General features: G+C 39.0%; 1 protein-coding gene across 3 annotated transcripts in view; it reads left to right on the top strand.

The window, feature by feature from the left end:
• The window catches only part of LOC114649547 (retinal guanylyl cyclase 2-like), a 139,930-nt gene that overhangs the window by 75,404 nt on the left and 45,826 nt on the right, over positions 1–18,700 (top strand). For all 3 annotated transcript variants that reach the window (XM_051925116.1, XM_051925117.1, XM_051925118.1), the window contains 2 exons: positions 11,147–11,323; positions 14,701–14,857. In XM_051925116.1, the coding sequence (XP_051781076.1) occupies positions 11,147–11,323; positions 14,701–14,857 (334 nt within the window). The remainder of the gene's footprint in view (positions 1–11,146; positions 11,324–14,700; positions 14,858–18,700) is intronic.

Here is an 18,700-nt window from a genome sequence, read left to right on the forward strand (position 1 = left end):
AAATTACTGTATAATAAACCCTGAAGTTTTCTCCCATTTGTGCATGTGTCACAATCTCTACAAATTTCTGATCATAGATTAACATAATATTATGGTTCTGATAAAGAATAATCCAGATGTTGGAGTCTTTGTTTCCGCTGTGCAGGCTCTAAAAAAGATCATCTGTATAAATGTTAGTTACTTAATTACTTATGTGTTACTGTAGGTCATCCCATCAATCAAACTTTATTTTGTACCATGCATTTAGTCAAAGGTACAAGTAGTTTTTACAGTATTCTAGAAGAATCCTCCCAAACCCTCAAACCACCTCGGCCATCTTAGTGGCCAAACTGCAGTGGTTGGCAGTAGGAGTCTGTGTTCTGTACAACAGATGCTTACAGGCTGCACTGAGAGAAATCAAGGATGTTATCTGTGATGCTCAATATATAATATACTCTTAAAACTGTACAGGCACTCTCCAATGATGCCAATGTACAGTATACAAAAACTAGAGTGTTTATTACACCAGTAAAACACACGATGGAGAGATATCTGAAGGTAAGCACAAAATGCGAAATAGACAGAAAGATAAGCAAGATCATATTACCTTTCGGGGCCCTCATACACAGTTACACATCGTGTCTTCTTGGTGGAAATGCTTGTCCTCTTGCCCACCTGAAAACACCTTGCATAGGGTTACTTTTCTCACCTGTGCTCAGTGGACTACTGAGAAGGAATAAACTTTAAATGCTACCTGAAGTTACTTTCTGATTGATAATGAGCATTTTTTTTTATTCTATTGATTCTGTTCTACTACTCTAAGGTTTCAGCACATGGAGAATCCATTTCTGTATGTATGTTGTGCTTTTGGCTTTGTTTTCATGGGGTTGTAAGTTTTTCACATTTTTATTTTTTTTGGACGTGCCACCATTTTGTTTCCTTGTGAGTACCACCATTTTGAGACTCAGAGTAGCCTTGTTAGTTCTTGTTAACAACGTCTTTGGTTGCTATCTTGTGAGAACTGGAATTTGTGGCTTGTGACGGTAACATAGTGCTGATATAAAGATCAATGTTGTGGACTCTGGTTATCCAAGATTGTATATATAACGAACAGAAAAACTTGAGGGTGCTTTTTTGGTTGGGTTTTTTGAAACTTTTTGTTACAAATTTTTGATTAGTGTTCAGGGTTTTTGGTGCGTGTCTTTGATAATGTAAAGTAACACACCTTTTTGTCTTGTGTTTTAGTAGTTGGAAACTTTGCCAGATGTTATGAAACTTTTAAAGATGTTTTAAATTTTTTGCTTCTTCACAGCCAGAAACAAAAGGTATGGGGTGTATATTCTGGAGAATTTCCAAGCTGACTTTATGAAGCCATCCAGCAGACCTGTGGGAGGTCTTGTATTCACTACAGGGATTTAAATAAAATTACAGTTATAACTACTTACTTCCCCTGATTTCCTTACCAACCAAGTTACTGGCTCCATCATATTCACAAAAAGAGATCTTAAAAGCGAATATAATCTTACACATATAAAAAAGAATGAAAACACTTTTAATGATTCCAATGGGCACTATGAATACAGAGTTATGTCCCATGGGTTTTTCAAGTCTTTGTGTTGTTCTAGTAGCTGGTAAATATCACTAAAAAAGAATGGACCAGAAGAAGTGATGTATTTGTAAAAAAAAAAAAAGATTGTAACCCAGAAAGACAATATATTATTGTCAAAACCAAAAACACATGTCAGGAATCGTTGCTGAAGAAATGGAGCCAAATGATCTTTCACTAGAAAGATAGTATATGGAAAAAGGATTCACTAACAGTTGACGTGAATTATACACAATCTTGGATCGAGACTGGATGTCAGAGTTGACCATTTACTCCATCATGCCACCTTTGAGACATGTCCCTTGGCACTGACAAAACTCACAGGACGGTGGGGTCCACATATTAAACAGAATGGCACCAAAAATGGGGCTAAATAGTTTTAACCACATTAAAATTTCATCAAATTAAAAAAAATAGCAAATTTGGATTTGCACTCATAAAAGGTTCACAGTATCAACAGCAAAAATTGACAAAAATCATGGAAAAAAACTGCAAACAAAACCAAATTATAACTCTTTTGTTCATTACTTATTGGCACATTTTGGGATTATTTGTTCTGATTTATTCTGACAACATTTTAATCTTTTTCAATGATCAAGAAACTCATAGTCAACATGTAGTGGGAATTCTTAGGAGTCTTTGCACCTGGAGAAATATGAGTTTCACAAGTCTTTATTTTTTAGATTACAAAATTTCTCCTTCTGGTCTTAGTATAGACTAATCACAAGTAGCATCAATCTTAAATGGAAACCTTTCTAAAAGCCTCAAAAAATTATTCATGTTTAATTATTTTCATCTATCACTTCTCTTCTCTGTAATTTGTTTGGACATCAGAAGCCCAAAATTCCTTGCAGTTATTGAAAGAGTATTTTTATTCTAAGAAACCCCAAAACTTCCCTTTAATTTGAAGTAGAAGTCAATGCCTCTAGGTGTTTGGAATTGCTGAAATTCTGTCCACCTCTCTACCTTTTATGTAAATAAATGAACTCCACCTAATCAAAATTATAAAGTGAGAAATAAGAAATTTACTTGAAATAAAACTGTTCCTAGAAGAATTGTGCCACTGGCTAGGCAGGGCCAAATTTCCATTTGTCATTTACACAGATCATAAGAATTAAATGTGCAGTATGCTTGGTGTGTGGGTGTGTGTTGTGTGTGTCCTGCGGTGGGTTGGCACCTTGCCCAGGATTGTTTTCCTGCCTTGTGCCCTGTGTTGGCTGGGATTGGCTCCAGCAGACCCCCGTGACCCTTGTTCGGATTCAGCGGGTTAGAAAATGGATGGATGGATGGATATTTCAAAACTGCTAAAACCACTAAAAGAGTGTAATACAGGTGGAATCCCATTGTAACGAAATCTTGGGACCATAAAAATATTTTGTTTTTAATGGAAATTTTTGTTATAAACAAATATGGAGAAAATACAGTATGTATACTATTGTGACCGGGGACACCGGTGATTCGCCATCTCTAATGGCAGCAGCGCAAGGACGATACCACAGCTGCTCTTCTGTGTCTGGTGAACATCAAACCAAGGGTAAAGTAATTGGTTGTCCTCTGCAGGACCAGCTTAGCATGTAACGTGTTTGTTACAAGATGTTTAGAACATTAACACCAGGGTTTCACCTGAGCTTGAGCACTAAAGTACAGTCATATGAAAAAGTTTGGGAACCCCTCTCAGCCTGCATAACAATTTACTCTACTTTCAACAAAAAAGATAACAGTGGTATGTCTTTCATTTCCTATGAACATCTGAGTACCAAGGTGTTTTCCGAACAAAGATTTTTAGTGAAGCAGTATTTAATTGTATGAAATGAAAATCAAATGTGAAAAACTGGCTGTGCAAAAAATGTGGGTCCCCTTGTAATTTTGCTGATTTGAATGCATGTAACTGCTCAGTTCTGATTACTTGCAACACCAAATTGGTTTGGATTAGCTCATTAAGCCTTGAATTTCATAGACAGGTGTGTCCAATCATGAGAAAAGGTATTTAAGGTGGTCAATTGCAAGTTGTGCTTCCCTTTGACTCTCCTCTGAAGAGTAACAGCATGGGATCCTCAAAGCAACTCTCAAAAGATCTGAAAACAAAGATTGTTCAGTATCATGGTTTAGGGGAAGGCTACAAAAAGCTATCTCAGAGGTTTAAACTGTCAGTTTCAACTGTAAGGAATGTAATCAGGAAATGGAAGACCACAGGCACAGTTGCTGTTAAACCCAGGTCTGGCAGGCCAAGAAAATTACATGAGCGGCATATGCGCAGGATTGTGAGAATGGTTACAGACAACCCAGAGATCACCTCCAAAGACCTGCAAGAACATCTTGCTGCAGATGGTGTATTCTGTACATCGTTCTACAATTCAGCGCAATTTGCACAAAGAACATCTGCATGGCAGAGTGATGAGAAAGAAGCCCTTTCTGCACTCACACCACAAACAGAGTCACTTGTTGTACGCAAATGCTCATTTAGACAAGCCAGATTCATTTTTGAACAAAGTGCTTTGGACTGATGAGACAAAAATTTTGTTATTTGGTCACAACAAAAAGTGCTTTGCATGGCAGAAGAAGAAAAACCCGTGCTACCTACTGTCAAATTTGGTGGAGGTTCCATCATGCTGTGGGGCTGTGGGGCTGTGGGGCTAGTTCAGGGACTCCTGGCCCTTGTTAAAGTCGAGGGTCGGGTGAATTCAACCCAATATCAACAAATTCTTCAGGATAATGTTCAAGCATCAGTCACAAAGTTGAAGTTACGCAGGGGTTGGATATTCCAACAAGACAATGACCCAAAACACAGTTTGAAATCTTCAAAGGCATTCATGCAGAGGGAGAAGTACGATGTTCTGGAATGGCCATTACAGTCCCCTGACTTAAATATCATCGAAAATCTATGGGATGAGTTTGAAGCAGGCTGTTCGTGCTCGGCAGCCATCAAATTTAACTGAACTGGAGAGATTTATATGGAAGAATGGTCAAAAAATACCTCCATCCAGAATGGCAGATACTCATCAAAAGCTATAGGTGGTGTCTAGAGGCTGTTATATTTGCAAAAGGAGGCTCAACTAAGTATTGATGTAATATCTCTGTTGGGATGCCCAAATTTATGCACCTGTCTAATTTTGTTATGATGCATATTGCATATTTTCTGTTAATCTAAAATAAAATCACTGCTGAAATACTACTGTTTCCATAAGGCATGCCATATATTAAAAGGAAGTTGCTACTTTGAAAAGCTCAGCCAATGATAAACAAAATCCAAAGAATTAAGAGGGATTCCCAAACTTTTTCATATGACTGTAATAGCTCCTGTTTTTGAATGAAGTCTTGAGACTGTACCTGCCTTCTCTATACAGTAATAAACTACCTGTATTTTTTCTTGGAAACAAGACTCACCTTCCAGTCTCTCATGCTAAATCTGTGACGCAAGCTTAACAATACCAACATAAAAAAGCACTTCTTAAAAAATACTGTATTTGAAAGTGAGACATTAAATGTAACTTTTTTTTTGTTCATTGCAAAGAAAACTTTGAGAAGTACTATGAAACTCAACAGTAAAGTATCTGCACACAACACAACTACTCACACGGACGTTCACTGGAACATGGACTCTGAATTCAGCTATACCTGTATGATGTCACACCTACACTATTGCTGAGCTTCGCTGAAATTTCGCATCAGACTAACACTTTCTTTAGTCTAAGAAGAAAGAGACAGCCTGTTACAGGGTACTGAAATTACAGGTGCGGCATTAAGTATTTTTTGCGTCGCATTATTATTTTCTGTGGCCATTTTTGGTCGAAAAAACATTTGACATACTGAAAGTTACATTTCATTAAAGCGAATTCTGTTAAACCTGATGTTGTATGAACGTTTGTCCAGGCCAACAAATAATATTTGTTATTCTGAAAATGTAATTATTTCAGTATTTGCTATAACGGGATTTGACCTGTACAACGCAGGCTAGGTGGACAGTTTTGACTTTATCAATGTATATCATATCACAGATAAAAATGGGAAGGCAGATGCATTTTCCAGGCAATCTGATCTGGATAAATTGTATAATTTAAACATGAGAAAATCCTACCGCTGGAAAACTTTCTAGCAGCCACTACAGTTCTTGTGGTACTCCTATGTCTGCAGGTTTTTGTTCTGACCAGTCTCACGATCAGTGAGTTATTGTATTTCTAATTTTATCTCTAACTGATCTCATTGTTTAATTAGATGGTCTCTTTTGTTCAGTATCTTTTTAAAAAATAAAAGTAAATTTTCATTTGCATCTGAGAAATGCATGTATTTCAATTTTATGCCATAGTTTTAAGTTCTTAACTCTTTTTCATAATTTTTCTGTGGCGTGATTAATTAATAATGGCTTCATTACTGGTCTGTATAACTGTTCCAGTGGCATTTGATAATTTTCCTAGGAGTTTTCTGCCTTCTGCTTAATTTTTTTCATCCTAAATTCAATGGGATGACTGAACAGGTAAATCAGGATTTAGAAAGGTTATTGCAATGTAATAATAACACTTTTCAATAGGACTGGAATTCTGTTCTACCATTGGGAGACTTTGGTAGTAATGTATTATATTATACATCCACTGAAATGTCACTGTTTGAGTGCTTACATAGTTTTCAGACCTTATTTTTTGGGTTTTCTCTTAGTCACGTGTTCCTAATCGGTCTGAATACCTGACTGAGTTACAGAATACTTGCAAGTTAGTTTTGGATGCTGTGCCAAATGACATTCAGAACATAAAGCAGGGACAACCACAGAGCTTAGGGTCAGGTAGAAGGTGTGCCTCATAGTGCAAGACATTCTACAGAAGGATCCATCCCATAAACTGGCTCTTCCATTCCATCTTCAACTCCTATAACTTCAAACTAGCTCTTCCATCTTATGTTAAGGTTCACCTTTTGTTTTATATGTCCAGATTCAAGCCTGTACGTTGTAATCTGTATGGCAGGAAAAATTCTGGCCTACCACTAATCCTGGTTGATGGTTTCAATGAATTTGAAGTTCATATTCATAGTATATTATTTGGTGCATTGGCAAGGATATGGTCCAAAAGACCACGTGTGTGTTCCCTATAATTATATTCATACTCAGCTTTTTGTGATAATTTCACCTTCGTCACCTGGAGAAGAAGCACAGGCTCATTTGAAGCCTCTGCCATAAGAGGGGGCTTTGTTATGATATAATAGGTTTTTATTTAATTTTACATCTGATTTTGTATTTATTTATCATTGCTACTGCTATACAATGGTTTTGGAACAGGCAAATTAGTCTTTAGGGTTTCTGAAATGTTTTGAGTTAGCATTTAAAGTTGTGGTGCATGTCTGTTTATTACCACCACAAACCCCGATCCCCCGTTTTTTAGTTTTTGCACAACTTTTCATTTTGAGTTTCATCTCTTCATCCTTTTTTCTCTTGCTTTTCATCATTTAGTGGACCGTTTTGCCACTGTTTTTCCAGAGCTTGTCCACATTTCCAAAACTCAGAAAGAGTTGAAGGGCATGACATCTTTAATGGTTCAACCACATGTTCAACATTATAGCCCTCTACTGCCACCTGATAGTGTGGGGAACATATTGGTGCCCATGGGAGAACTACACTACTTCTCTTTATCTAAGTATACTATACTCCCTGGTGCTGTGCCTTCTTTTGCACTATAATGACAGCATAACATGTCATTGCAAATGCATGCTGTCTTCTAAGACCTTTCTGGATCTCGTGCCTATCTCAAGCCTATTTTTAATTCAGTACGTTTATAGATCTGTGCATATACAGTACTGTGCAAAAAGTTTTAGGCAGGTGTGGAAAAAAATGCTGTAAACAAAGAATGCTTTCAGAAATGGAAGTATTAATCATTTATTTTCATCAATCAACAAAAATGCAGTGAATGAACAAAAGAGAAATCTAAATCAAATCAATATTTGGTGTGACCACCTTTGCCTTCAAAACAGCATCAATTCTTCTAGGTACACTTGCACACAGTTTTTGAAGGAACTCGCTGGTAGGTTGTTCCAAACATCTTAGAGAACTAACCACAGATCTTCTGTGGATGTAGGCTTCCTCACATCCTTCTGTCTCTTCATGTAATCCCAGATACACTCGATGATGTTGAGATCAGGGCTCTGGGGGGGGAGGGGGGGGCCATACCATCACTTCCAGGACTTCTTGTTCTTCTTTACGCTGAAGATAGTTCTTAGTGACTTTGGCTGTATGTTTGGGGTCGTTGTCCTGCTGCAGAATAAATTTGAGGCCAATCATACGCCTCCCTGATGGTATTGCATGATGGATAAGTATCTGCCTGTATTTCTCAGCATTGAGAACACCATTAATCCTGACCAAATCTCCAACTCCATTTGCAGAAATGCAGCCCCAAACATTCAAGGAACCTCCACCATGCTTCACTGTGGACTGCAGACACTCATTATTGTACTGCTCTCCAGCCCTTTGATGAACAAACTGCCTTCTGCTACAGCCAAATATTTCAAATTTTGACTCATCAGTCCAGAGCACCTGCTGCCATTTTTCTGCGCCCCAGTTCCTATGTTTTCATGCATACTTGAGTCGCTTGGCCTTGTTTCCACGTCGGAGGTATGGCTTTTTGGCTGCAACTCTTCCAAGACCTCTTCTGGCCAGACTTCTCCGGACAGTAGATGGGTGTACCTAGGTCCTACTGGTTTCTGCCAGTTCTGAGCTGATGGCACTGCTGGACAACTTTCGATTTCGAAAGGTAATAAGCTTGATGTGTCTTTCATCTGCTGCGCTAAGTTTCCTTGGCCGACCACTGCATCTACGATCCTCAGCGTTGCCCGTTTCTTTGTGCTTCTTTAAAAGAGCTTGAACAGCACATCTTGAAACCCCAGTCTGCTTTGAAATCTTTGTCTGGCAGAGACCTTGCTGATGCAGTAGAACTACCTTGTGTCTTGTTGCTGTGCTCAATCTTGCCATGACATGAAACTGTCTTCCACAACCTCACCTTGGTAGCACAGTTTGGCTGTACCTCACCCAGTTTTAAGCCTCCTGCACAGCTGTTTCTGTTTCAGTTAATGACTGTGTTTCAACCTACATGTGACATTGATGATCATTAGCACCTGTTTGGTAGAATTGGTTGATCAGACACCTGACTAGAATCCTACAAAATCCCTGACTTTGTGCAAGTGTACTTATAAGAATTGATGCTGGTCTGAAGGCAAAAGGTAGTAACACCAAATATTGATTTGATTTAGATTTTTCTTTTGTAAATTGATAACAATAAACAATCATTATTTATATTTCTGAAAACATTCTTTGTTTACAGCATTTTTTCACACCTGCCTAAAACTTTTGCACAGTACTGTATGTTTGGGTAAGAATTTATTTATATATACAGTGGATTCAGAAAGTACACAGACCCCTTCACCTTTTTCATGTTTTTCTAGGTTACAGCCTTGTGCTAAAATCATTTAAATTCCTGTTTTCCTGATTTAAAGCAACAGTCAATACTCCAGAATGAGAAAGCAAATGGGGGATTTCTAAATTTTTTCCCCTTATTAAAAATAAAAAACTGGAATTTCCCATTGATACAAGAACTCACAGCCTTTACTCAGTACTTAGCTGAGGCACCTTTGGCAGTGATTCTAGCCTGAGGAATTCTTGGGTATGACACAACAAGCTTCCTACACCTGGATTTGGGAATTTCCTGCTGTACTTTTCTGCAAACCCTCTCAAGCTCTGCAAGGTTTGATGAAGACTGTCAGTGGACAGCTATTTTCAGGTCTGTCCAGAAATGTTTCATTGAGTCCAAGTCTGGGCTCTGCCTGAGCAAATCAAGGACATTCCCTTAAGCCACTCCTGTGTTGTCTTTGCTTTGTGCTTAGGGTCATTGACGTGTTGGAAAATGAACTTTCAACCTAAGGTCTAAGGCCCAGAACACTCTGACGTAGGTTTTTATTAAGGATATCTCTGTAGCTCCATTCAACTTTCCCTCATCCCTATCTATTTTCTCAGTCACTGCTGCTGAAAAACAACTCCACAGCATGATGATGACACCATGCTTCACTAGTGGAATGGTATTGCACTCTCTGATAAGCAGTGCCAGGTTTCCTCTAGACATGACATTTATCTTGGTTTCATTCCTCCAGATATGACGCTGGTCTTGGTTTCATCAGACTAGTGACTCTTGTTTCAACTTTTGGCTTCATTTTGCAAACTCCAAGTCAGCTTTCACGTGTCTGGCCACATTGTTATAAAGCCCACACTGGTGGTGTGTTGCAGTGATGGTTATCTTTCTGGAAGTTTCTCTCATCTCCACATGAGTTCTCTGAAACTCAGCCAGAGTGACCATCAGGTTCTTGATCACCTCCAGGAAGACTCAATGTTGTTCCAATCTTCTTCTATTTAAAAATTATGAAGGCAACTGTGCTCTTGGGAACCTTCAATGCTAACTTAGAATTGACACCAAACAGTTCAATCTTGGATTCATCAGATTAAAGTGTCTCCTTTCTTATACTCTGAGAGTGCTGTAGGTGGCTTTCTGCAATCTCTGAGCAGGTGTCATCTGGCTACTCTGTTATAAAACTCTGATTAGTGGAGTGTTGCAGTGGTAGCTGTAATGTTCTCCAATCTGCTCACATGATCTCTGGAGCTCTGGCACAGTGATCATTGCATTTTTTGTCACATCTCCAACCATGGTCTTTCTCCCCTGATTATTCTGTTTGGCCAGGTAGCCAGCTCTCTAAAGTGGTTGTTCCAAATGTATTCCATTTACGGATTAGTGAGGCCACTGTTCTTATGGGAAATATCAATGATGCAGACATATTTTTTGTAGCCTTCCCCAGGTCAGTGCTGCAGGCAGTTTCTTCCACCTCATTGTGTGATTTTTGTTCTGACGCACATCATCAACAGTGGAATCTTATACAGACAGGTGTGGGCCTTTCCTAATCGTATACAGTACAATCAACTGAATTGACCACAAGTAGAATCCAAACAAGGTGTAGAAACATCTCAGTGATGATCAGTAGAATGAACCTGAAGTGTCAACAAAAGGTCTGAATACTTGTGTCAATGGGATATTCCATGTTGTATGTTTAACAAATTTACAAAAAATTCTAAAATCCTTGTTCACTTCATCTTTTTAGGGTACTTGACTGCTGCTTAATGGGGAAAAATTAGTTGAAATTATTTTAGTACATGGGTTTAATGTAACAAAATGTGAAAAAATGGGACAGGTCTGTATACTTTCTGAATCAGCAGTGCATACAAATTAACCTAACAGGCGTATCTTTGATGGATTTGGGAGGAAAAGCAAAGCACCTGAAGGAAAAGTCTCAGTTAGAGGATACAAACTCCAAAAACAAACAACAAGCAAGCGTAGGACTTGAATTTAGGACATCTAAGGCAGCAGTGCCAACTACAGCACCATCCTGTTACTGTATATATAAATATGTACTGATTGAATGTATTTGTATTATGTACTATATTACATATAAACTCCATAATTTATTCATATGGATTTTCCTTCCAGATGGTCCTGAGTACCACTTCTAGTACTTTGTATTTGACTTTATTACATTTTTTTTTTGCAGCTCAGAGACATGCGCCATGAGAATGTCAACCTGTTCCTTGGTTTTTTTCATGACTGTGGCGTGTTTGCCATTATCACTGAGCACTGCTCTAGAGGCAGTCTGGAAGATCTTATCAGAAACAGCGACATGAAGCTGGACTGGATGTTCAAATCGTCTCTCCTACTTGATCTCATCAAGGTGAAACTGCATCATTGTTTTTTTTTTAAAGATTAAAATTGCTGTTCTGTAAGTCAATTTATTTTTCTGTTTTTCATATTTATCTTCCCCATCACCAATTCATACACAATATCTTAAAGTGTTGATTAAAACACTTTTTCAAAGCTGCATAGTTATTGCACATCCTGCCCTTTTGTTAACTCAAGTTTCCTACAAAGACCTGGACGTGTAAATTACCTTTGAATTTCTGTCTGCACAGGCAATGAGCAGACTTAAATTTGCTAGGTGATATTGGATACAGCTGAGTATGGATTGGAAACCAATAAATAATTATTTTAGGACTATTTAATCTTGTCAGGTGGGAGGCTGAGCTCCATATTTGTCCCTATCTTTCAATTCGACAGTTTTATGTATTTTTGTATAGCGCTCTCCTTTGAGTACAGGATCAGAGCACTGTTCAGGCTCGGGCTCACGTACATAAGGTAATGTACTGAAATCAATGAGGAACCACAGATCATGCATTTGTCATCTGACTTATGGAGCAGGACACATTAACTACACATTAAAACAGAGTACTGTTACTGTTTAGGTTTTAAATCTGTTCTTTGCACTCCTCCTATATGCGTTGCATGACTTGTAAGTTACGGGGATTATGGCACAAATTGAATGATTCGGATGTGTGCTCTCTGGAGATTTAGCCTTCCTTTCAGACTTTGTACCTGTCTTAGAGCTACTGCTGCCAGGTTAAGCTCCTGCCACTCATGACTCAGTAACATTAGAACATTAGAACAATTCATACGAGAAGAGGCCATTCAGCCTACCAAAGCTCACCAGTCCTATTCACTTAATTCTCCCAAAATAACATCAGTTCAAGTTTTGAAGGTCCCTAAAGTCCCATGTCTACCACACTACTTGGTAGCTTACTCCACTTCTTAATGTTTGTGTGAAATTTACAGTCTCAATTCACTGTACTAATTCCCTTCACAATTTTGAACAAAGGCTCGGCTCTTTTAATCTTTCCTCATAATTCATCCCCTGTAGCCTTGGAATCAGCCTAGTCGCTCTTCCCTGGACCTTTTCTAATGGTGCTATGTCCTTTTTGTAACCTGAAGACCAAAACTGCACACAGTACCCCAGATGAGGCCTCACCAGTGCATAACAACATTTAAGCATAACCTCCTTGGACTTGTACTCTAGGGCAGTGGTCCCCAACCTTTTTGACAGCAAGGACCACTTTATTAGATGCAAATTTTTCCACGGACCAGTCGGGTTTGGAGTGGTGGGGGGCAGTTTTATACACAATTTACATAACATTTCTATTATTATTAAGTTATTAAGCAGTTTGCATACGTTTGCAACCTGAGATTTTTCTTCTTTTTTTTCATATAACAAAGACATATGCTTTGCATTTGCCATTCCAACAGACTGCACATCACAAACATTAACATTGTTATCGTTTCTTTCATGTCTGCCGTTTCTATAGGAGGGTGACAATGAGTTAAATTCCAATGGATGTTTTTCAAATATTGACAAGCAATAAGCAAAAGGTATCACTGAAAACCACAGAAAACAAAAACAGCAAAAAAAAAAAAAACAGTACGAGGAAAGTTCGAAGAAAGAATTTTTTTTACAATGTTTCTGTTTGGGGATCGTTGTGCAAACGTGCACATCTGAGCTGCGACCACAGATCTAACTGCTCTGTGGATGATTCATTCACGCATTTCAAGGTCACTTCGTTGTAATGAAAGTATCTGCTGAATGTACTTCGTAGTAACGCGATTTCTATAGTCTCGTGTCATATGGGGAAACTGTCGGGACCATAAAAATACTTTGTTGTAATACTCTCTCACCTCGGTCTCTCTCCTCTCTCTGCGCCGCTGCAAAGCCCCGCCCGCCAAGCGTTCTGAAAAGTCTGAGTGAGTCTCCGTTGCCGGCAGTTCTCTCACGGCCCGGCTGTCAGACGGCTGCGGCCCGGTAGTGGGTCGTGGACCGGTGGTTGGGGACCCCTGCTCTAGGGGATATCAGGACATGGACATTTCAAACACTTCTCTAACCCTGTCTAGAATTATTGCTTTCCTTATTCCATTTCACTTTCCAACCAGAATTATTGCATTCAGTTTTTCAAATAACTTTAAATTTGTATAGAAAGAAAGAGGACATACTACACTCTGTAAGAATCTCTTTGGCCATTTATTTTCATACATTCATACATACATTGGAAGTGAAATCTTTTCTTTCTTTATAGCAGGTAATGATTATAAGGATTCAATTAATGAAAAATAATGAGGGATGGTGTTGCTGTCTTTATGTTGTATTACTGCGTGCAGAGCTGTGGCATTCAGTCAGCACTGTCCTCTCCATGCCAAATGGCCACTTTTTCCATCATTTGGTTCTTTCTAGTCTGGCCACATATGTTTGTTAAAACAGGCAATAGAGAATCAAGGAATCAATTGTCAATACCAGAAAGTCTTATACAAATTGATAAAAATAACCAATGAGAAGTCAAGCAAAGTGACACCGTTTATTGGCTTACTAAAAAGATAACAATACGATTACATATTGTAATCTTTTTAGTTAGCCAATAAAAGGTGTCATTTTGCTTGACTTCTTACTACATTCATAATGGCTAACATGGCACAACATTCTAGCACTATAAAAATAACTATAAATTGCAGACATGCGCCAACTTACAGCTCCATTTGGGATTAGCCATTTGTCAAATTGACCATATGTCAGTCAATTGCAGGTCATTGCAATTGAGGGTCTTTGAATGTGGTGTGGCTCACTGACATGAATACTTTAACTGCTGGTACGAAGCACAAACCGATATTCTCGATGCTACCTCTGCACCTCCACCACCACTTCTCTCAATGCATCTATGTAGAGAATACCATTCTATGGCTGGCAGCCCTGCTGAAATGACATGATTAAAAAAAGGCATGTAACCTTTATGGCCTCTAGTGGCTGGTTTTGGCAGTTTCTAGAAGATTGTTACCCTTTTGATTTCCTATGGTCGTCCTTAAGTACGAATGGCCTCAGCTCAGTCAGCCATAAATTGCCACATGTACTTATCTTGCCTACAATCTAGGAGACCAAAAGTAGCAAGTGTATGTGATTTGTCTGAGTGTTAGGTTGTTTGATATGTGGAGTCATATCACACTGTAGATTCAGGAAGACTGGGAAATAAACACTCCTGGTAATAAGGGCAGGGGCAAAGTACTATTTGTAGACCATTATTAATGGTTGGCTAGTGTATTTTTTATTACTGATTGTAAAATAAAGAGAATGCACTAAAAGTAATTTTAATTATTGAATTCTAAAATTTGTACGTATTACTCTGTACACTTCAAAACTAAATATTAAGTTTACCATTAACTATGTTCTTTACATCTGTTCAGGCAATGAAGTATCTGCACCATCGTGAGCTCATTCATGGCCGATTGAAGTCCCGCAACTGCGTGGTGGATGGCCGCTTTGTCCTGAAAGTTACTGATTATGGATATAATGAAATCCTCGAATCCCAGAAGTTGCCTCATTTAGAGCCAAGTCCTGAAGGTAGGAACCTCTTAAGTAACAGTAGTCAAGCATTTATCCGCTAGTCAATTTGGTTTGTTAAGGAAACATTGATGGGAAGGCAAAGAAGAGCTACAGCAGAAACATCAACCAGAGGTTTTAATTTTTCACAACATTAAGAACATCTGTGACAAAGACCACAATGAGCATGAAGAATGACCCAATTCTCAAATCAGCACCTTGTTGCTCAGTCTTCTTAGAGGTCATTTGGCATTACTGAAGGGCAATCAGTCAGACAATTTAGAATTCATAGTTAGATGTTCACTTATCAACTTAAGGCAATAAATAACATACAATGTAAATATTTATTCATCAGAGCATCAGTAAGAAATGAAAGTTGACTACATGGAATGCTGGCTAAAATTGAACAGATGTGACAGACAGACAACTGACTAAGCTAGGTTCTTCATGTAAAATAAGAATTACGGAATTCTACATAAGAGCAAAGGCAAATTTTAGTCTGCAAATGCATATTAATAGACTATGCTAAAACAGTTAGTGATGATCATGTGGAAGATGAAAACATCAACTTACAATATCCCGAAGAATATCTACAACAGTTAACACCGTCTGGTCTTCCACCGGCTGAATTACTGTAGAAAGAATGATGTATCCAAGAAAGGTAATGTAGTATATCTTCAACAAAGGAGTTCTTGATATGCCATTCATATTAAAACGTTAACAGTTTCCAATTAGAATAGCTTGTGCAAAGACAATTAACGAATCTCAGAGCCAAACATTCAAAAAAGTCGTTTTATTTAATAGAGATAAAGAAACGAAATTCAGTCACGGGCAGTTATACATTGCATTGTCATGATGAAAGTCCAAACACAGAATCAAAATTCAATGCGATATTGATGAAAATTTAATTTAAAAAATAGTTTTTTTGAAGTTTTACAGTAAAAGTTTAAAAAGTATTTTAAAGCCAAACAGAATGAAAACGTATAACGCAGCAAATAACTCTAACACAACATGAAACAATGTACTTTCAAATTATTACATTTTACCCTTTTTTAATATGGTTAATTACTCACTGTAATGTAAAATAGTTAGTTCTGTTATGCATATGTAACAATTCCCATGAAAATAAAAATCTGTTTAAATTGTAAAACCTCATCCCCATACGTGACCACAAAGAAGCTAGCACATAGTGCAGGCCCGGGTGTTGGCAAGCAAAGCAAGCAGAGGTTAAAGCCCCCTAGTGTATATATATATATACGAGGGGGGACCCAAAAATAACCGGAATTTTGTTGTTGTTAGGTTGGTACTTGTAGTACGTGGTTGGGCCGCTAGGGCGATCTAGTTACACTCCTCACAAGTCAGTCTGCCAAGTGCCATCAGTCTGGAAGGTTGTGCTTGTGTTCAGTGAATTTTTTTGTAAAAGTAGGTTGAGCAACAGTGTGAGAAGGAAACGCCCTGATTTGTGGGAGTCGGGCGATTGGTTCTTTTATCATGACAACGCTCCATCTCACACTGCTCTCAGCATTTGCCAATTTTTGGCAAGAAACGGTATGACAACCCTGAACCACCCACCCTACTCACCGGATTTAGCTCCGTGTGATTTCTTTTTGTTCCCTCGGATGAAAAAAGACTTGAAAGGAAGGCGTTTTGCTGATGTCGAAGAGGTAAAACAAGAAACGACCAGAGCATTAATGGGCATTACTTCAGACGAATTTAAAAAATGTTTCGAACAATGGAACAAACGGTTAGATAAGTGTATTTCCGCCAATGGAGAGTAATTTGAAGGAGACTAATTGTAGTTTGTACAGAAAATTAAATTAAACACGTTTTAAAAATATTTCCGGTTATTTTTGGGTCCTTTAAATGTTCGTCTGTCAATCTTGTTCTGAACTTTGATTTCATGACATTCATGTCAGACTCACAGAGGTATGGAGACCAAACAGCAGACATTTTCAGAGCTGCTTGGTGAAGATTCTTATAGTTATTTGACTCTACTAAGCTCCAGAAATGCTGAGAATGCTGTTGAGACTTTAACTGCATGTTATTTTGAAGGTTTACTAATATATAATATATAAAATCCAATGTCTGTCTGTCTGTATGTCTGTCTCTGTCTCTGTTTCACGAGAGAACTACTTAATGGATTTAGATTGGGTTTTTGTCTATAATTTGCTTGAACATTCCAGTTGATTTTGTGACTTCTCTCATTTCGCTATGTATCATAGTTCGCTTACAGTACTGATGTATTTGCGCGAATCTGAGATCCACACAATGGGGCGAGGACTCAACTTTGTTTGATATTTAAAATAAAGTGTTACTTAGGTCTTGTTGAGTTTGAGTCCGGATATTCTCTTAAGTGTATGCCACATTGAGAAGATAGATTGTAATTCAGATTGTGATTTTGTGTTAAATGGATCGAGATATGTTTTTTTGGAAAGATCGTCCACCCCTAATATAATTTATGTAGGATTCATTAACCCTTTGGCGAGCTACTAGGAAAGGGGTTGCGAGCTAGGTAGATCGCGAGCGACGTATTGGAGACCCCTGCTCTAGATGATAATGTCTGCTGAACAAACAGGTATCACTAGCTAAGCGGAGGCAAGGTACACTCCAACACATGGCGAAAGGTACAGCAACTGAAATGGTGGCTGGCACGTGATTGAGAAGGGTCCCGTCCGCAAAATCAACCAAATTCTAGAAAAAAACCTGATCTAAATCCATTAAGTAGTTCTCTCATGAAAAGTGGACAGACAAACAGACGTTGGATTTTATATATAAATATATATATATATATTTTACATAGATATACATATATATATATATATATATATATATATATATATATAATTTACATTTCCCTCATATTTCCAGTCTCTGTATGGTTATCACACATTTCATAACATAATATTTCAGAAGTTTAAATATCTGTGAATGTCAATGCATCATGGTTTGACAGTTGTATTATAACCAGTTGGAACCATCCATCCATCCATCTATCCTCTTCCGCTTATCCGAGGTCGGGTCGTGGGGGCAGCAGCTTGAGCAGAGATGCCCAGACTTCCCTCTCTCCGACCACTTCTTCTAGCTCTTCTGGGGGAATCCCAAGGCGTTCCCAGGCCAGCCAAGAGACACAGTCCCCCCAGCGTGTCCTGGGTCTTCCCCGGGGCCTCCTCCCGGTTGGACGTGCCCGGAACACCTCACCAGGGAGGCGTCCAGGAGGCATCCTGATCAGATGCCCAAGCCACCTCATCTGACTCCTCTCGATGCGGAGGAGCAGCGGCTCTACTCTGAGCCCCTCTGAGCTTCTCACCCTATCTTTAAGGGAAAGCCCAGACACCCTGCGGAGGAAACTCATTTCGGCCGCTTGTATTCGCGATCTCGTTCTTTCGGTCACTACCCATAGCTCATGACCATAGGTGAGGGTAGGAACATAGTTTGACTGGTAAATTGAGAGGTTTGCCTTGCGGCTCAGCTCCTTTTTCACCACGACAGACCGATGCAGAGCCCACATTACTGCGGATGCCGCACCGATCCGCCTGTCGATCTCACGCTCCATTCTTCCCTCACTCGTGAACAAGACCCCGAGATACTTGAACTCCTCCACTTGGGGCAGGATCTCGCTACCAACCCTGAGAGGGCACTCCACCCTTTTCCGGCTAAGGACCATGGTTTCGGATTTGGAGGTGCTGATTCCCGTCCCAGCCGCTTCACACTCGGCTGGAAACCGATCCAGAGAGAGCTGAAGATCACGGCCTGATGAAGCAAACAGGACAACATCATCTGCAAAATGCAGTGACCCAATCCTAAGTCCACCAAACCGGACCCCCTCAACGCCCTGGCTGCGCCTAGAAATTCTGTCCATAAAAG

This window comes from Erpetoichthys calabaricus, chromosome 3 (genome assembly GCF_900747795.2).
Source record: "Erpetoichthys calabaricus chromosome 3, fErpCal1.3, whole genome shotgun sequence".
In the NCBI taxonomy this organism is placed as follows: domain Eukaryota; kingdom Metazoa; phylum Chordata; class Cladistia; order Polypteriformes; family Polypteridae; genus Erpetoichthys; species Erpetoichthys calabaricus.